At 39.5% G+C, this 21,164-nt stretch overlaps 1 protein-coding gene across 1 annotated transcript; it reads left to right on the top strand.

Moving 5' to 3' along the window:
* The first annotated feature begins 2,254 nt into the window (after positions 1 to 2,254).
* CXCL9 (C-X-C motif chemokine ligand 9) lies at positions 2,255 to 9,568 on the top strand. The gene is made up of 4 exons (XM_030311928.1): positions 2,255 to 2,376; positions 4,746 to 4,872; positions 6,206 to 6,290; positions 7,341 to 9,568. Exons 1-4 carry the CDS (start codon positions 2,313 to 2,315, stop codon positions 7,443 to 7,445), a joined length of 381 nt encoding a protein of 126 aa, XP_030167788.1. The 5' UTR covers positions 2,255 to 2,312; the 3' UTR covers positions 7,446 to 9,568.
* Positions 9,569 to 21,164: the final 11,596 nt, after the last annotated feature.

The following is a 21,164-nucleotide window of genomic DNA, read 5'->3' on the forward strand; positions in this document are numbered from 1 at the left end:
TAGACATATACTGGGGACATGAACCTAGAGATGATAATAAAGCAAATGATAGAAGGAGCCTGAGTTGGGGCACCTGGGTGGCTCAGTCGGTTAAGCGTCCAACTTTGGCTCAGGTCATGATCTCGCAGTTCGTGAGTTCAAGCCCTGCATGGGGCTCTGTGCTGACAGCTCAGAACCTGAAGCCTGCTTTGGATTCTGTGTCTCCCTCTCTCTGTTCCTCCCCTGCTCATGCTTACTCATTCTCTCTCTCTCTCTCTCTCTCTCTCTCTCTCTCTCTCTCTCTCTCTCAGAAATAAGTCTCTCTCAGAGAGACTTAATGCAGCAGAACCACCATACAAGCCCTAGTCCACCTGCCTCTGTCAGGGAGAAATACACTTCTGTATTAGTCACTATTAATTTGGGTCTCCATTATATGCAATTAATCCCTTGTTCCTTTTTAAATTTATTATTATGGGGGGCGCCTGGGTGGCGCAGTCGGTTAAGCGTCCGACTTCAGCCAGGTCACGATCTCGCGGTCCGTGAGTTCGAGCCCCGCATCAGGCTCTGGGCGGATGGCTCGGAGCCTGGAGCCTGTTTCCGATTCTGTGTCTCCCTCTCTCTCTGCCCCTCCCCCGTTCATGCTCTGTCTCTCTCTGTCCAAAAAATAAAAAAAAAAAAAAAAAAAAATTAAAAAAATAAATAAATAAATAAATTTATTATTATGGTTAAAAAAAACATAACATCAAATCTACCATTTTAATCATTTCTAAGTGTACAGTTCAGTAGTCTTTAGTTATATTCACATTGTTGTACAACTGATCTCTAGAAGTTTTTAATCTTATAACCCCGAAACTCTTCACCCACTAAAGACTAATTTCACCTCACCCTTTCCCCCAGCCCTTTGCAGCCACCTTCCCACTCTCTGTTTCTAAGATTTGACTTTAGATATTTCATATGAATATTGTCCTTTTGTGACTGGCTTATTTCACTTAGCATAATATCAAGGATCATCCATGTTGTAGCATGTGACAAGATTTCCTTTTTTAAGACAACATAATTATGTATATGTACTACATTTTCTTGATCCATTCAACTGTAAATGGACATTTGGGTTGCTGTGCCTCTTGGGTATTGTAAATAATGCTAAGATGAACATGGGTGTGCAAATATCTCTTTGAGAGCCTGCTATGGATTCTTTTGGACATATTCCCAGAAATGGGATTGCTGGATCAGATGGTAATTCCATTTTCCATTTTTTAAGAAACCTCCATATTTTTTTCCGTAATGGCTACACCATTTTATATTCCTACCAACCGTGTACAGGAGTTCCAACTTCTCTACATCCTTTCCAACACTTGTTATTTTCTGGTTTTTGATAGTGGCATCCTGATGAGTTTGAGGTGATATTTCACTGTGGTTTTGATTTGCATTTCCCTAACAATTAGTGATGTTGAGCATCTCTTTATGTGCTTGGGCCTTTTGTATATTTTCTTTACAGAAATGTCTATTCAAGTCTTTGCCCGCTTTTTAAACCAGTTGTTGGAGTTTTGTTGTTGTTGTTGTTTTATAGAAGTTCCTTATATATTTGAATCTTAACTCCTTATCAGATATGTGATTTGAATTCATTCCATTGGTTCCTTATTTACTCTATTGTTTCCTTTGATTGTAAAAGTTTCTAAGTTTGATGTAGTCCCATTTATCTTTTTTCAACTGGTCCCTATACTAACTAGTCTAACCATTTTAAAAAATAATAAACTGTAGCAGGAGTGATACAAAAAAAAAAAAAATGAGTTTGCCACAGTAGAAAATGACCTGGTCCCTAAGGATATTAAGATGCTGACTGTTTAAGATTTTTGGGTAGACAATACAGAAAAAATAAATGTAGCCATACAGAAGGATATTATAAATAGTAAGAAAATTTGGAAAGTGTATTATTTATCTGGACTTTAGTATTTTCCGTCTGGAAAGCACATCTCCAACCCTTGTTGTGTAATATTCATTATGTAACCTATTCTTCACCCAGGTGAGTAGCTGTGATTTTGCTAAAGGCTGCTGGTGATGCTTGTTTCATATCCTTATAATAAACTACCCATTTATGTGAAATGGAAGTAAAACATGCAGAAATTCCCTTGGATATGAGAGTAGGGTTTCCCCCAGCACAATTAAGTTTGTGGTCAGTTTAGCTACATCAGCTAAAAATACCAGCCAATCAGAGTTTAGGAGAGAATTGGATTTCCCAAATAAATATGATTCCCAGGAGCGTGTTCTCTATAGAAATTCTCAGGCTTGAAATCCAATACAGAAGTGATTCAATAGAACTCCATTCTATCACTATGAAGAAAAGTGGTATTCCTCTTTTGTTGAGTATCATCTTCCTGACTCTGCTTGGCGGTCAAGGTAAGGGGTTCTGAGTTATATTAGGTTAGTAAAGTTAGAGATATAAATTGCTATTGAAGTCTCTTGATTTGCCCAATAAAGTTGATTACATGCATCAGATAGTGATATAAGTCATTCATGAAAGGTTCTCAGTGATGTAGTTGATTGTCCAAAGTTGATTTTTTTTCCTGAGAGAGAGAGGGAAAGAGGAGGGGGTGCAGGTGAGCAAGAGGCAGAGAGCACAAGAATCCCATGAAGGGCAAAGAGAGGGAGAAGGAGAGAAGCAGGGCTCACACGAAGTGGGGCTCACCCAGAGCGGGGCTCGAACTCACGAACCGTGAGATCATGACCTGAGTCAGAGACAGATGCTTAACCTACTGAGCCACCCAGGCATCCCTACAAAGTTGATTTCTAAGACCTGCTAAGTCAAACATTGATCTTCTCAGTCTGGATGTGTGAATTCCTGACATGTAGTAACTGTTCAATAAATGCCTGTTGAACGGGGTGATAATGAGGTCAAAAGGTTTGTCCCCCAAATCATTTTTATAGCCCTTGATACTGTTTCTTGATAAGTATGTCTGTGGTTAAGCAATTAAGGGTCCAATAATCAGGTCTCTAATCTGTTTACTAACTACCATTGGGCAAATTAATGAACTTTTCTAGGCTTGAGTTTCCTCAGTTGTAAAATGGAGATTTATAGTCATGCTTTTACTACCTACCACTCGATGTGTGGCATATAGTAAGCACTGAGTAAATATATGTTGAATGAATGAAAGAATTAAGAAATGAAGATAGTGTATTTCAAAGGGTTTTTAAAGGTTTAAAGCACTATCAAAAAGGAAGGCAGTGGGGAGGATGAGGATGATGGTTGTAATTGGTTATTATAAGTATAGCTTTCTGTCTAAAACAAGCTCCATTCCCCTAATGTCAGTAATAAATGGCTTTGGGAGTTGCTTAAGAAATTGTGGTCCATATAGCACACATGAATCAGGTGTGTGTCTGACCTGTGATAGGCATTTGTTAAATATTGCAAAAATCTCCAGGGGCGCCTGGGTGGCTCAGTTGGTTAAGTGTCCAACTTCAGTTCAGGTCATGATCTCACAGTTCATCAGTCCAAGCCCCACATCAGGCTCTGTACTGATAGCTCAAAGCCTGGAGCCTGCTTCAGATTCTGTGTCTCCCTTTCTCTCTCTGCCCATGCCCCGCTTATGTTCTGTCTCTCTGTGTCTCTCAAATATAAACATTAAATTTTTTTTTTTTAATTTCCTTTCTTAAGGTTGTAAGATATGGTAGTTAAAAGCAATGCATTTAGGGGCGCCTGGGTGGCGCAGTCGGTTCAGCGTCTGACTTCAGCCAGGTCACGATCTCGCGGTCCGTGAGTTCGAGCCCTGCGTCAGGCTCTGGGCTGATGGCTCGGAGCCTGGAGCCTGTTTCTGATTCTGTGTCTCCCTCTCTCTCTGCACCTCCCCCGTTCATGCTCTGTCTCTCTCTGTCCCAAAAAAAAAAAAAAAAGCAATGCATTTGGACTCAAAAAAACCTAAACTGAAATCCTGCTCCTGCCCCCAAAAGCTAAATTACTGTGTTCTTTACATAACTTTTTTGAACCTTAGCTTCTTTATCTATAAAATAAGGATAATACCTCCTTCAGAGTTTGTGGAAATGATTAACAGTGTGGGTTCACAGCTTGGGAGCCTTTCTGGTGTGATCTAAAACGGGCCTCCTTAATCAGAGGGCAGGGAGAGATCAAAAAAGAGGCAGGCCACTTCAAGTTGGTAGGTTGCAGTTGTAATAATATCAAAGGGAACTTACATAGGAGGCTTGTCTTGGGTGCCCACCAACCCCTAAAAACTTATAAAGAGGCCCTAACTTGGCTTAGTCATGTATGCAATGCAGGTATTTTCAACATCACATCACTCTCTCAAGGCTGTGTCCTTGGCTTGGAGAAGCCTCTGGGAGCCAGAAAAGCAAGAGGAACCCACATTCCAAGGACAGGGGAGGGGAAGAGGAGTCTCCTGGGGGCCCAGGTCCAGCTCATAGGTCAATTAGCAGTAACCTTTTTTTTTTTTTTTAATCACTTTCCCCAACAGACAGACACTAATGTGACAGTAATAATCATGACTAAGTCAAATGTATCATTTTGATGGATCACCTAAATTGAGACTTTGCCTTGGGGTGCCTGGGTATCTCAGTCTGTTGAACATCTGACTCCTGGTTTCAGCTCAGGTCATGATCCTAAGGTCATGGGATGGAGCCCTGCATCATGCTCCACTTGAGCGTACAGTCTGCTTAAGATTCTCTCCTGTCCCTCACTCTAGCACATGCTCTAAATAAACAAATAAATAAATAGAGACATTGCCTTAAATCAATGTGCTCTACCTTCTTTCCCTTAGGAACCCTAATAATGAGGAATAGACGCTGTTTCTGCATCAACACCAGCCAAGGGACAATCCACCTAAAATCCTTAAAGGACCTTAAACAATTTGCCCCAAGCCCTTCTTGTGAGAAAACTGAAATCATGTAAGTAACAACTCATCCAAAACACATGTACCATATTGGCAGGAACGTTAAATTTAGTGTGAATATTAGCCACAGAACACTTGTTCAAATTCAGATGGTTTCCCCTCCATAAATCTGAGCTACTTCTTTTTTTAGTTCTAAATAATAAGGAACTTCTGGTAGAGGTTAGAACCAAGGATAATATATTATCAAGCATGTAGAAAATATTTAATGCAGATAACCCAAAAGAAGAAAATAAAAATCATTTATAATTCTACCACCGGTGATAAATGCTAGTCACTCCTTGCCCTTGTCTTCCAAATTTCCCTTATTTGCATTTGTGTGCATATATAGATGCCACATATATATACATATACATACACAAAAATAAAATCGTACAGTACGTACTCTTATAGACTGCCTTTTTATTAACACTATATCATGAACATTTCCTCATGTCGGTAAATCTTCTATAATACCATTTTTTCTGTCATTGTTAATGGCCAAATTATATTCCATCCTATGGATGTACCATAATTTATATGAGCAATGCTTAAATGTAGATTATTTCCAATATTTTGCTATTGAAATCAAACTGTTACTGTGGCAGTATTGTGTCTTTAGTTCTTTCCTATTAATAATAACTTTTCATGGGGTGTTATATGGAACTGTTGAATCACTATATTGCACACCTGAAACTAATAGTACACTGTTAATTAGAATTTAAATAAAAACTCAATAATAACATTTCTAAAGATTAGAATCGCTAGTTTCAGTCTTTTGAAACCTAAATCAAGGCTGATCTATAGAACAGGTATTCGTATCCTCAGATTATACAGAGAAATTAAAGGAAAAAATTTTTAATTGTTCCTGGAGAATCTGCTGTGAGTAATTTAAAAAATTCAACCAGTCTGTTAATCGTGTTTCAGAAAAATATTTTATGTTTTAGGGAGTTTCATTAGAAAATTTAGCATAACTCATGTTGATTTTCACAGTTTCTACAAAAAAAAAATGTAGCTATATTGACAGCTTTTCTATTTTGCTTCTTCACTTAAACATAAATAACTATTTCCAACAGAGCAGCACTAATATTGTCGTTACATATAAGTTTAAGTTTCTCTTATTGCATATATCAGTTGGATTTTTTTAATTTAGGGCTGTGTGCTATCCTAGAAATTTGCCCAGGTCCCCTCACTCACTAAGAAAACGAAAAGGCAGGAAGGAAGACTGGAAGTCTCAGATGCTTATTGTGATAACACAAATACATTCTAATTGGGGGACTTCATTCTGAGAGTAAGATGAGGAATTTAAATTATTGAAGGTAAAATAAATCTTGTTGCTATTTCCTTGGCAGTGTGACAATGAAGAATGGGGATCAAACGTGTCTAAACCCAGATTCAGCAGATGTGAAAGAATTGATTAAAGAGTGGGAGAAACAGGTTAGTGACTAGGAGGAACAAAGTTTTCTTTCTTTTAGAAATTAACTTTTGAAGACAAAGAATTTATGTGGTTCCTTTAAGGGTATGTTTTTCATTTATGTTATTGCGCTTCTATCTTGTTCCTAGAATAATGTCATCACTGTGAGGTATAATTGTATTTTTGCATGTAGTATCACTTGTCTGTCTCCTCCACTAGAAGTACATGTGTATTGAATTGAAAGGTAGACACTGAGGATGGAAAGGTAATAAAGTATAAGCCCTCCCTGATGTAGCAAATGCACTAACAGTTATAGTACAATGTGAGAAATATGAAATAAAGATATGTACAAGAGTCTTGAAGATTATAGAAGGGGTAATTAATTTTGCCAGAAGGAGGGGCAGGGAGAAAGTGTTAAGGAAGACTTTTCATATGACTGGGGTCTTGAAGAATAAGTAGTTCACCAAGAGAGTAAGGACAGCATGAAAAAGAAGCATAGACCATGAGAGAGCTTGCTGTATTCGGGGAGACTCAAATAATGTGGCTGGAGTTGTATGAAGGGAGTGAAAAGTAGAAAAGTAGACCAGGACAAAGTGGGAAGAATCCTGTGTAATGTGCTCAGGAGTTAAATTTGAAGAGGGCCACAGAATATGTAGCTGGGAACTTGGCTTCAGGAGTCTGACAGTCTGGTGGTTCTGCCACATACTAGCTATGCAACTTTGGGCAAGCCACCCTCTCCAGGCCTCCCTCTCCTCCTCTGTAAAAAGTGGATGATAATAGTACCAGCCTCAGAAGGTTGTAGTTTGGACAGGTAGGTTGTAAGCAGAATTAGAGTAAAGGCAGTAATAGGCCAAGAGAATAGACAAAAGAAGATCAGTTACAAGGCTGTGGCCTCCTGCTCAAAGTCAGTGATGTAAAGAGAAGCAAAAGGAGCCCCTCTGAGAGTGAAGCAACTTTAAACCAGGTTTGAAGACTTGAAAACAAAACCACAGTCTGGAAAGTCCAAATATAATGTAAAGAAGGAAAAATGGTAAGATAAAGAAACATTACCCTTGTTTTCCTTCTCCTTACAGGTGAGCCAAAAGAAAAAGCAAAAGAAAGGGAAAAAATTTCAAAAAAGCAGGAAAATTTTTAAAGTTAAAAAATCTCAACATCCTCATCAAAAGAAGACCACATGAGCAACCACTTTACCAACCTTATACCCAAAAGGTTCTTCTTAATTATGATGAAATAATTCCAAAAGGAGATGGCATCTTAATCCATAAGCTTTTTATTTGGAAATTTTCAAGCATTATTATGAAATTGTAATTAAAGCTAGAAAGTTGCTTTTGAAATCTAAACATTAAGAATTGTTACAGGCTATAGTTTGACTTTGTTCTTCCACCTCCAGCCAACTGAATTTCGTCATGCTTAAGACCACGGTCTTAACACCCACATCTGGACAAATGTGCACACAATCACATCCTGTACACAGTCGCATCCCACACACAACAGCTGCTTAGAAGATCAGCCCTGCACTTCCCACAAATTCCAGCCCCTAGAGAATATTCTGAGGCACATGTCGGCAAGCCCCAGCCCGTCAGCATGCTAATAAGCCTAGCAGTTTGGAATCGAGCCGGACCTCACCAAGCTGCCGTGGCCATCTGCATCTGTATTTGAATCTGCCCACAGGCCTCACAGTGTATCTGACAGACCCATGCTGGTTGTTTCTGTGGGCCACCGCTGAAGAACACTAGCACTTGGCTTTCAGAACCTTCTGTCCAGCTTTTGAGGACATTAGACTCCATCATGCCTGCCCACGCTGACCTTATTGTTCACCTTTGCTTCAGTCAAGCCTGTTCCTCACCATTCTACCACAATTTAGTGCCTATCTCTGCTATAACGTCATGCTCTCATTCACCTGGGTCTACTCCTTTTCACTCTTATGCTAGCACTCCATAGGAATGCCTTCTTCTCCCCACTCATCCTCATTTGACCCAGTCTTTGATTCAGTTTAATCCTGCCTCTTAACTAAAATCTTCTGGACACTTGGATTATTTTAAAGCTCCAAGTTCACTTGTGTTCAATACCACATAGGTGAACACTCAATTGTTTTCTGATTATTTTTTGCATGTTTATTTCTCAAACCAGATTGTCAGCCCCTTGAGGGCAGGGACCACAGTTCATTTCCTTGATTCTGTCACCATGCCTAGTATACTATGAACTAGGTTTTGAATAATTTTTTAATTACAAATTTTACAAGTAGGGGGGCAACTAGACTGCCTCCTCAGGGCAGGATCTGGCTATATTGGCTACTCCATAATGTCTAACCCCTGGTAACCTCTTCTACTCATTATCTTTACGCCATTGTCACTGCAGGAATAGGAGCTGATGCAACATTCTTGTTTTATGACGGGATGTTAACTTCACCTCTCGAACAAACAAAAATGCTTAAAACACCGGATATTCTGAACTATTTTCATAAAATAATACAGGATACTGAGTATCACAGAATCTTACAATAGGAAGGAGCTTTCCTGTCCAACTTTTACCCACCTCATACAAAAATTCCTTTAATACTATTCCTGGGACAAGCCTCAGTTCTCTATGTCTGACAAGAAAACCACCTAGTTCCTTTTGAAAACTCATTTTAGATAAATATAAATTTCATTCTCAGTTTAACCTATTTCAGAGTTTGTAAAGTATTGTGATTATCAATTGCCATGCCAGCTCTCATGAAAAAGGTGGAAGGGTATTAAGAAACCAAGAGCTGGAGAGAGTAGCAAATCCTGTTAGTGGTGGCATGGCTGGTGCCCAGTTAGCCTCAAAAGGGCTTGGAAACCCTCTTGAAGAGGAGGTTCAGTGAATTATGTAGGAAAGGACATCTTTGGCCAGAATTTAAACTTACACCTACTTTGCCAGATTTTGTCACTTCTTACACTGCAGGTGATTTTTAGTGTTGCCCAGCGATGATCCCACCCAAACAGCATCATATCTAATTGTGAAACTCTTTAGCTCCTTCCATGAAACCCCTGAAAACTCTAAACATTTCATAGTTTGAGAGTCTGTGACCCAGTTCCCACAGGTAAAGTGGACAGTGTGTAACAACCAGAGACAACATGTTTTGACTAAGTACCTATGACATATATGTACGTGATAAGCATTCATCATTTATATATATATATATATATATATATATATATATATGTATACTCTCTGAGCAAATAATTATTAAGTTCAAAGCAGTTCTGGCATATATACCTTGTACTTTGAAATATTTTCTTTCTTTAAAGGCAAGGGCATCAATAAATAGACCATTGATCAGAAAACAAATACTGATTGGGGCACCTGGGTGGCTCAGTTAAGCGTTTGACTCTTGGTTTCGGCTCAGGTTATGATCTCACAGTTCATAGGACAGCATGACAGCACAGAACCTGCTTCAGATTCTTTCTCTTCCTCTCTCTCTGCCCCTCCCCTGCTTTTGCGCGTGCTCTTTCTCTCTCTCTCTCTCTCTCTCTCAAAATAAACTTAGACCTGCATTTTAAAAAAATACTGATTTTTTTAATATCTTGGACATGCACCTCAATCATTGCATGTTTAACAGTAATTATTAGATGTCCTTTTTCATTTGTTTCCATGTCAGATAGGCTATAGTTGAGATAAAGACATGGAAGCCCTTTATAGAGCTCTTTGGAGACAGAAGAGAAACTTCTATGGAAAATATGACAACAATGCCTTATAACAACATTGATTTTGAAGAGTTATGTAGAATGCAATTTATTTCCTAGTCCTGAAAGTTAATGCTATTCCAATGAGATATAAACCAGGAAACCAAAACTGTCCTAACCCTTTTTCATATCCTGAAAGTATATATATTGAACTATTATAAAGCCTCAAGTAGTTATGATGGAGCTCTAAACATAACTTCTTTAAGGGTCCAGGAAACTTAGGCTGGAGTTATTATGCAGCGTGGACTAAGAAGGTTGAGAATGAACAACGGATATCAGCCTTGTACATTTGAAGTACACTTGAGAGGCCAGAAAGGTATGATGTTTGGGCAGGTAGCAGCTGCTGATGGTGGACATGACTACTCACAAGGGCCTTAACCTAAGAAACTACAGGATGCTGTGAAAAGAGCTAAGATTCTGGATTCTGAGATATCTTGGTTAAGATCAGAAGCCTACCACTTATTAGCAATGTGACCTCAGTTCAAATATACTGTTTAATCTCCCTATACACCAGTTTCCTTATTCAGGATTGTTGTGAGGAACTGGCCCAGCATATACCTGATGCATAGGAAGTACTCAATGTCAGTCCCAACCTTCCCTGACCACTTAGCTCTGCTGCACTTTCCTTGCAACAGAGGGTTCCACATCTCATACATGGAAAGATGTTCCCAGGACTAAAAAAATGTGTTGGAAAAATGAGACCAAAAGCTCATTTGACAAGTTTTGTGTATCTACATTTTTTATACTCATATTCCAGACCATCGTTGTCCATTTCCTAGATGACAATAGCCTCCCTATTTTACCTCCTGTCTCTCTTAGTCAACTTTTTCTCTTGCTTCCTTACCGTTCTGACAGCTAGAATGATCCTTGCAAAGCATAACTCATAGAATACCACCACTTTGCTCCAAATCCTATAATTTAGAATTAAGTCAAACATACCAGGGTCTACAAAGCCCCATATGAGTTTAGGCTTTGTGTGCCTTTCTGACCATGCTCCCTCCATCCTTCCCATGCAAATACTAGCTTCAGCCTCACCTTTTTGTCTCTCAAGCACACTGAGTTCATTTCTTTCTCAGGGCCTTTGTGTATGCTATTCTCTGTTGTGCTGGGCTGTGCTATATCAACTTGGTTAATCTGGGAACTCTGTTTTCCAGAATCCTCTTCCCTGTGTAGTTCTAGGTTAGAGTTAACCAAAGAGGCGTGAGATTTGGAAGGCAGAAGTGAGGGAATGACCATTACTCTTGAATAGATATAATGACAGACACAGTGGTATCCAGGGGATTCCAGCTTGCCCTTGCAGTCCTCCATGTTTACCTCATCTTCATGACTGCTGGTCTTGTGACTAACAATGGTCCCAAACCCTCCACCAGATACTTGGAAGTACTTCTGAAGGATTGATTATTTCTGTGAATATTTCTCCAACCCCTTAAATATTCTGCCAGACTTTTGCTTCCAAAGATCCTTCCTCATCTGTATAAGATGTTATTCCTATAGTAAATTCTTTATTCCCACAATACTCAGAGAGCCTCTGTTTTCCTAACTGATACACCTGTGCCACCTTCTTCGCTTGGCTGTTCCTACCTCATTATTTGAGTTTCAGCTTAAATGTCACTTCACAGAGACTCCGTAATGAAATTGTCATCTTGTCCCCAAACCCTCTCTAGTATAGTGCTTTCCAAAGTCGAGTTGTGTACACCCTCTGGAGTGGATGAGATGAGAATATTCATGAATATTTTTGTCTAGAAAAATAAGAAAGAGCTGAAGATTTACTATAAATCTGAACCTAGTAGTTGATACTGACAGCTTCACTTAATGCATTTGTCAGGTGGTCGTGGGTCACATGGAGATTTCCTGCAGAAAAAGTGAGACATACACAACTGGGAGGCATTGACACGTGTCCTCATTCAGTCAGTGGCTTTCAGTGCATTGCAACAATGGGTTGCCCCTTATATGGGCACAGTCTTCTCTGGCTAACTCTAAACTACAAACAAAATTATGAAGATTGTAAGATAGAGTGCTAACCAAGCCAGCCTTCACAAAATGGGCAAATGACTTTAAAAGATTCCTATTAAGAAATTCAAATGGGGGGGGCACCTGGGTGACTTGGTTAAGCATCCAACTTCAGCTTGCATCATGATCTCACAGTTTAAAGTTTGAGCCCCACATTGGGCTCTGCAGAGCCTGCTTCAGACCCTCTGTCTCCCTCTCTCTCTGCCCCTCCCCTGCTCGCCCGCTCTCTCAAAAATAAATATTAAAAAAAATCATATGGAAGATAATAATAATGCAAACATAAACTAACAAAATAAAACACACATACAGAGGATGCCCGTTATAATTTTATCTAGAAAGGCCCACAATTTACAAAATCTATAGTCTGTTTCTCTTTTATCACAATCTGATAAATCAATCAAACTTCATCACAATCTGAAATTGTCTTTTGAAAATATTTATGTAGTTATTTCCTATCACCCACTCCACCACAAACATTAAGCTTCTTGACTGCAGAAAGTACTTTTCACCTTGGCATCCATAGTGCTTAGAGCAGTGCCTGTCACTTTGGAAGCACTTAATATGTATTTTTTTTTTTAGTTAAGTGATATATGCTTCACCCTAAATCTTCTTCCAGGCCTTTCCCAAATCAATCTCAACCACTCTTACCACAATCATTTAAACTTACCATGCTCACTTCTGCCTTCAATTTCACTGATGGTCTTTTGTTCATCTGCTCCCTTCACCCACCCTCTTCAACCCCGTCTGAATCCCACCTACTCATGATTCAAATCTTGCTTTTCCATCCCACCCAGTACTCCATCCCAGAATGCTCCTGGGCACACTGAAATCCTCCCACTGTGAGCACTCTGTCAGAAACTTTAACCATAAGAATTGTTCTCTAATTTAAAATTTAAATTATTTTGCTATACCAGAAAGCAGTCTGTAGCTGAACAAGCTTTTTATATTAGAGCAACTGTTAAGGAGATCAGTAAAATATTTAGTCTGTAAGCTGTACTTTTGAATTTAAATGCCAGTGATTTCTAGGTGAGTTAATCAGGAAAACTATTTGAGGGTTCTTCATCCCTTCAGGGAAAAAAGAAAGTTGCTTTCTTAACAGAAAGGAAGATACAGGGAGAGATTGCAATTACAGAAGCTTTAGGATACTATCACTTTCTTTTTTGGCCTGCGTAGAGAGAAGATGAAATTAAGTGATAGGAGAAAAAAGCAACCTTCCTTGCTGATAAGGAGTTAGCTAGCTCCTAGGTAGTCACCTGGCCGAGACATCCGTTGAGGCATTTTGATACCAAATTACAGTATTTTAAAATTCCGAGGGGACGGGGGTGTTTGACCCTACATTTTAAGGAAGTTAGTAAATCACAAAGGAGCTGTCAAATCTAAGTGTGTTAATAACATTATGGACTGGACCAAACTGATAAAAGATTAGAGGGAAAGGTAGCAAAGTATCCATAACTATTTGCTTTCTTTAAAAGCTTGCTATATGAATAAAGAAATTTCATCTTTTAAATACAGTATTTTATTATACTGTTTCAAGTTGACTGTTTTCATAAAGAATTTGTCTTACTTTAAAAAAAAAAGAAAAAGAAAAGAGTTGCTGGTACCTCCATTTCCAGGGAACAGGGCCTTGGCCTCTGCCTTTTGTGTAGAGCATAGGCCCCATTGGGCCCAGCCACCTATCATCAGCCTTTCTTAAGCATCAGAGTAGACAGCCTGCATTTCCTCCACAAGGAGGAACTGAAAATCAAAACCTGTAAGTATGAGATGAGAAATGTCAAAATAAACTATATAATAGGAAAAAAGTGTTGTTACGTGTGTGTCATCAATTTTTATATTAACTTAAACAAATTTTTATTTATGTTATAAACAGCAGAATTTACATCTATCTGATAAAATAAACGTCTATCAAGGAAGATAGATGTCTCTTGTTTGGAGCCTTTGATTAGGGCCAGACTAACATAGGAGTTTTTATGGAATCGAAATTGAAGCAAAAGTGAGGGGTGCCTGGGTGGCTCAGTAGGTTAAGCGTCCCACTTTAGCTCGGTCATGATCTCACAATTCATAGGTTCAAGCCCCATGTCCAGCTCTGTGCTGACAAATTGGAGCCTGGACCCTGCTTTGGATTCTGTGTCTCCCTCTCTCTGCCCCTTCCAGGCTTGTGCTCACTCTCTCTCGCTCTCTCTCTCTCAAATAAATATTTTTTTTAAAAAAGGCAAAAGGGAGCTAAATTTCTCTGAATAATGAGAAAACAGGAATTATCTCTGGCAGCTAGGGAGAGTGTTGGGGATCCTGGAACAGCAAAAAAAGAGAGGCAAGAGAGGGAAATGGGAAGGGGGACAGCATGCCAAAGTAAAATGATAAAGAAGGCCAGTGGGAAATTTCCTGTGGTGGGGAGACCAGCTTTAAAACATTGCTGTGTAACATTTGGTTTTAATTGTGAGCCTTCTTGAGACTCTGGAAATATTGGGAAAGGTTTTGGATTTCTCATTGATGGAATAGGGGCTTAAGTCACTCTACTTGGATATTGAAGGTAACTCCAGAAGGCTAGAGAACTTTGGAGCCACTTGGGTTATGTAGCAGCCATGGAGGTGTGCTGTTCGAATCACCCTGCAACAAAGATCTTGCTGGTCAGCCACAAAGAGGGCAGTTGGCCACCGCCTCTAGCTGGCGCAGCTTGGCTCCCCTCAGGTTTCAGGCCATGGTCTTACTGGGCAGCTTCCAAAGAATACTAGGACCTGGTCATGTCTGCCAAGTGCAGGACTCCCCTTACGGACAGTCTTTAATTGGGAGCTCCCCACTGGATTGATACAGACTTTATCAATCTGTATCACAGTCTGTATCACAGTCTGAGGCAGTCTCTGCCCAATTCTGCTCCCTTCCTATTTTATTTTTGAAGGGTTAACTCCAATAAACTTGTACATCTGATTCTATCTCAGTGCCTGCTTCCCAGAGAACCCAAATGACACAGGTTACACATACTTTTTATTTTTTTAATGTTTATTATTTATTTTTGATAAAGAGGATGAGCAAGGGAGAGGCAGAGAGAGAGGGAGAGAGAAAATCCCAAGCAGGCTTCGTGCTGTCAGTGCAGAGCCCAATGTGGGACTTGGACTCACAAACCATGAGATCGTGACCTGAGCCAAAGTCAAGAGTCAGACTTAACCGACTAAGCCACCCAGGCTCCCCTATACTTTTTATTTTGATCACTAAGTGTTAGCTGCTATTATCTTTATTATTCTCTCCCATAGCCCCAAACACAGACTTTTACCAATGGGAGAAAACTTACAGATGGAAGTACATCCAAGAGTCTGGAAATAAAGACATTACTGGTCTGTCACACATTGGCCGAGTAGTGTTGACAAGTGTTATGGCCTCTCTGAGTAGCAGTTTCCTCATCTGTAAACTGAAGCATAAGGGACTACGATCTCTAAGTTTCTTGCAAAGCATTCAGTGTTCAGTATTCTGTCCAGTACACCACAGTTTTTGTGTAATGGAGACCTGATGACTAAACCTGGCCACATGTTACAATGACGCTCCCTGTATTCCTTTAAGTATGTTTATGTTTGAAAATAAAGCACTGTAGGGAAGTAATCTAGGGCAGCCAAAATGTGAGGAAACAACTTCTCTGGTCTTAGGTTATTCTGATAACAATGAGATGGGAATTAGAAGACTCTGAAAGAGTTTCATTATTTCTTTATTTCCTATCGAATGTAATGCCGAGTGATATCCAGGTAGTCCCTCCATTGCTACATTCCTCTGCCTGAAGATGAGATTCTCCAATTGTCCATTACCCTCTGTGGGTCCCTCAACTTGGGGGTAGACAACAGAGGGGATGCTATTCCTTTCATAACTGAGAAGAACATTCTGGGGGAGGTGTAGGTTCACAACTCTCCCTGGAGCATCCCTGGTATAATCTGAAACTGGCCACTTCACGCAGAGGTCAGGGAGAGACCAAAGAAAGAGGCAGGCCACTCCAGGTTGGTAAGGTGGTAGTTTTAATAATAGCAAATGGAACTTACACCCAGGCTTGTGCTGTGTGGCACAAAATGAATGGATCCCCGCACCCACCCGCCAAATCCTAAAAGTTTATCAAGAGGCATTAACAGAGTTCAGTCACATACACCGTGCAGGTGTTCCCAACATCACATCATTATCTCAAGACTATGTCCTTGCAGCAGCCTCTGGGATCCAGAAAGGCAAGTGGAACCCATATTTCAAGAACAGGGGAGGGGGGAGGAGCATCCCATCTCCCAGGTCCAGCTCACAGGTCCACTGGCAGTTTCATCTTTCAATGACCCTCCTCAATAGGAAATGAAAAAAATCTTCTCCTCAATATTATTTATTTCCTGAAATAAATAAGATCCTTGAGGTTGTGGATGCTTGAGGATATCTCACCATAACCTTCATATCATTTGGGCCACAGAGAAACACGTTTCTTCCTAATATTTATAGAAAGAAAAAAAAAAGCAAGGATGATTTATCAGCAAAGAAATGGGTAATTTATACACATTACATGTTCTCTCCCCCTATTGTAACTTGTATTCTTTTTTCTTATGTTTATTTATTTATTTTGAGAGAGCACGCACATGAGCAGAGGGACAGAGAGGGAGAGAGAATCCCAAGCAGTCTCTGAGCTGTCAGCACAGAGCCCGATACAGGACTCAAACTCACAAACCGCGACATCACGATCTGAGCTGAAAATCAAGATCCGAATGCTCAACTGACTGAGCCACCCAGGTGCCCTGTAACTTGTCTTCTTAAAAGGGACCCCAAAATCCTTATATACCTTGCTAAAACAAAACAGAAATAAAAAACTAGCCCCAGTTTATCATATTTCTCATGGGGTGGAAAAATTATATAGTGGTATTAGAACATCTTGGGCCCCCAAATGGAAATTTTCCTAATGGGTTCCCATGACAGTGAAAATCAGGAATACCCAAACTAAACCACATTAATCATCTTTACATTGTCTAAATTAATCCAGCAAGTAAAGCAGATCTTACAGAATAAGGCAATAAACTGCATTGGGTTCATCTGGCATACCCAAGAAATCTGGGAAAAGGATAAGAGCAAGCCTTTATTTCTTTACCCCTTATGAGATTAAATATTGATAAAATGTGCAGTGGCCTATCTTCAAAGGAGCTACTTTCCCACTATCATAAAATCACTGAAGATCTTTCAAAGCCAACTAAAATGTTATCACCCTTTGAAGTTTAAAGTATAAAGACATAAAAAGTATAAACCCTTTGAAATGTTAAGTATAAAGACATAAAAAGTAAAAACCATCAGATGGTTCTTGAGAAACATTTTGACATAAGAACTTGGCTGTGGTGGTTTCAGAGAAAAAAAAAATAGCAGAGAATGATGGTGGAAATAGTCCCTGTTGAACTTAGGGTTGATTGATTTGTCCAAGGGCAGACCCAACAGTTCTCATTGTCCACAAGGAGGAAAGGACGAATGGAATTCTGGGCAAAACTAACAATAAAGCTGGGGTGGGGGGGGGGAGGGAGGGGGATAAAGAACAACAAAAAATTAAATTAGCCTTAAAAAGAACTTTGCTGTTGAGTTTGTATGTGGTCATTTTGTCAAATGATAGAATTTTCTTGTTTAAAAAAAAGCACGAGCTCCCTCCAGTGGCTAATCTAACAGTTTTTAAAAACAAGCTGTTTTAACTAGAAAAGGACTAAAATATACCTGGCTTTTCTGAACATAGTCAATATTACTGGGTTTCTAACAAGAGAGACAATAACTAGAATTCACATGTTAGTCACTTACTGATCTCGAGGTAAATTTTGCCTGTCGATGTCTAAGATATTTTAAGTTGTTACTTCAATAAATCAAATCACACAATTGAAGAAGCAGAAGACACTAGAGATTGTGCGCTTATTCATTCGACAAATACTGATTACCTAGTATGTGCCATGTGTGGAGGATTGAGCAATGAACAAAACAAAGTCCTCATGAAATTCATATTTTTTAAAAAAAATTTTTTTCAACGTTTATTTATTTTTGGGACAGAGAGAGACAGAGCATGAACGGGGGAGGGGCAGAGAGAGAGGGAGACACAGAATCGGAAACAGGCTCCAGGCTCTGAGCCATCAGCCCAGAGCCTGACGCGGGGCTCGAACCCACGGACCGTGAGATCGTGACCTGGCTGAAGTCGGACACTTAACCGACTGCACCACCCAGGCGCCCCTGAAATTCATATTTTATTGGAAGAAAGACAGACAATAAACAATTAAGTTAGTATATACATAGTAGGCCAGAGGCTTATAAGAACTGTGGAGAAAAATAAAGCAGAAGGGAGTGTGGAGGAGAGGCAGGAAGTCACAGAAGGCCTCCCCAATAAGATGTCACTTGAGCATCAGAGGAAAACAGCAAGTATGAAGGCCCTGAGGCTTGATGCATTGAAGGCAGAAGGCTATTTTGCCTGGGGCAGAGTGGGGAAAGGGAATGTGATGGGAGAGGAGAGAGGTAGTGTGGCGTCAGATTATTATGTATGGCCTTCTATGCCACTGAAGGATATTAGCTTTAAATCTGAGTGAGAAGGGAGGTTGGAGGAATAACCTGAGTCATTTAAGGGTCCCTCTGATTACCACTATAAGAACATACATGGGGCACCTGGGTGGTTCAGTTGGTTAAACGTCTGACTCTTCATTTCAGCTCAGGTCATGATCTCATGGTTCCTGAGTTTGAGCCCCACATGGGGCTCCTCGCTGACAGGGCAGAACCTGCTTGGAATTCTCATTCTCTCTCTCCCTGCCCCTCCGCCCCCTTCAAAATAAATAAATAAACTTAAAAAAAAATAACAAACATAAGTGGGGGGAGGGATGGCAAGGGAAGAAGCAGAGAGACCAGTTAAAGGCCAGTGACTGAATATGTTTCCAGAAGGAGGGAGAGACCAACTGTATCCAATGCTGCAGATAAGATAAAGAATGAAAACTGAACATTGGACTTAGCAACATCACAGCAGTGGGTGACGTTGATAAAAACAGTTTTAGTGGAATGGTGGAAGCAAAGGACTGGTTGGCAAGTTTCTTAAAATGTAAATAAAACTTATCATTTGATCTAGGCATTCACCAAGAGAAATGAAAACATATGTCTACATAAAGACTTGAACACAAATATCGATAGTCAAAAATGGGAACAATTCAAATAGTTAACAATAGGTAAATGGATAAACAAAATACATTATATCCATACAATGGAATACTACTCAAGAATAAAAGGAATAAACTATTGATATACACAACATGGATGCATCTCAAAATTATTATGCTAAATGAAAGAAGTCTGACACAAAAGACTAATGTACCATTCCACTTACATAACATTTCTGCAAATTAAATCTTATGTTGACAGAAAGAAACTGTACATTTGTCTGGGGACAGTGGAGCACAAGGGAAGTTGGGAATAATGGATATATTCATTATCTTCATGGTGATGATGCTTTCATGAGTGCATACACATATCAAAACTCATCAAATTGTACACTTTATGGCCAATTTCTCGTACATTAATTACATCTTAATAAATTTGTAAAATAAATACATGATTATTAGAAAATAAAGAATGGGATCTCACATGGAAGCAGGGGTGTTGGCGTTAGATAGGCTCAAAAAATATCACGAGCATATCAAACCCATCATTCCCAGCTATTATTGCTATATTTAGCATCAATTTAACGGAAAATTTCAGTTGATCATCATGTGGATCATACAATATGGCAGTGTAATAGTCGTGAGGTTGGCATGAGAATTGGCTTTGTTCAACACTCTCATTTTACAAAGAAGGAAATATTCCCTAAGGAATGCCACAAAGTTCTGTTACATAAATGATACTAATAAACCCTCATGGAGGTTACTACCTGTCTCAACTGAGTTATTGTTTCTTTGTCCTCTATGTATCCCCCCCCAACCCGCATATCAAAACTTTACACAGCTTTCAAGACCTTTCTCAAGTACATCCATCTTCGTGAAACATTTCCTTATTCCTCAAAACAAACATAATTTCTCCTCCCTTTATCCAAAGCTTCATTGTACCCAGCCAAAACTATCCATCTCACCAAGTTCTAACCAAGGAGATAAATGCATTAGTATTACACTGTTTGGAACTTTTTTGTAAGGCTAATTCAGGCAGAAGGTGCACCCTTTGCCCTTCCCCACTTCCCTTCTTCCTACTGCTTCTAATACTTAATAGCTCAAGACTGGTGCTTCAGCTGCTGTCTGGACTATCATACCCTCCTCCACACAAAAGGCACCCCAAATAAAGATATAAGAGTGTGCATCTTATGCAATCAAGATTTAAAATAGCCTCTAGTCTAGGCCCCTTTAATAAAGAGAGTTTTAGGGGCACTGGGTGGTTCATTCAGTTAAACGTCTGACTTTGGCTCAGGTCATGATCTCATGGTTTGTGTGTTCAAGCCCCTCATTGGGCTCTGTGCTGACAGCTCAGAGCTTGGAGCCTGCTTTGAATTGTCTCCTCTTTCTGCCCCTCCCCCACTCGTGCTCTGTCTGTCTCTCTGTCTCTCAAAAATAAATAAACATTAAAAAATATGGGGTTTTTTTGTAATTTAACTTTATTTTTTATTTTTTAAAATTTGCATCCAAATTAGTATATAGTGAAGCAATGATTTCAGGAGTAGATTCCTTAATGCCCCTTACCCATTTAGCCAATCCCCCCTCCCACAACCCCTCCAGCAACCCTCAGTTTGTTCTCCATATTTATGAGTCTCTTTCGTTTTGTCCCCCTCCCTGTTTTTATATTATTTTTGTTTCCCTTCCCTTATGTTCATCTGTTTTGTCTCTTAAAGTCCTCATATGAGTGAAGCCATATGATTTTTGTCTTTCTCTGACTAACTTCACTTAGCATAATACCCTCCAGTTCCATCCAAATGGCAAGATTTCATTCTTTTTGATTGCTGAGTAATACTCCATTGTGTGTGTGTGTGTGTGTGTGTGTGTGTGTGTGTGTGTGTGTGTGTATACCACATTTTCTTTATCCATTCATTCATCGATGGACATTTGGGTTCTTTCCATACTTTGACTATTGTTGATAGTGCTGCTATAAACATGGGGGTGCATGTAAAAAATGTTTTTAAAGAAATTTTTACTCCATTTGAATCTAGATGATATGGTCCATTTTATAATTATTATAGCATCTCTTTTGCAATGGTATAAAGGA

This window comes from Lynx canadensis, chromosome B1, assembly GCF_007474595.2.
Source record: "Lynx canadensis isolate LIC74 chromosome B1, mLynCan4.pri.v2, whole genome shotgun sequence".
Classification (NCBI taxonomy): Eukaryota; Metazoa; Chordata; class Mammalia; order Carnivora; family Felidae; genus Lynx; species Lynx canadensis.

Excerpts from the sequence above, each read along its gene's own strand:
- CXCL9 (XM_030311928.1), top strand. The coding sequence starts at position 2,313 with ATGAAGAAAAGTGGTATTCCTCTTTTGTTGAGTATCATCTTCCTGACT. Across the intron at positions 4,873-6,205 it reads TGTGAGAAAACTGAAATCAT|TGTGACAATGAAGAATGGGG; the intron begins GTAAGTAACAAC and ends TTTCCTTGGCAG. Across the intron at positions 6,291-7,340 it reads TTAAAGAGTGGGAGAAACAG|GTGAGCCAAAAGAAAAAGCA; the intron begins GTTAGTGACTAG and ends TTCTCCTTACAG.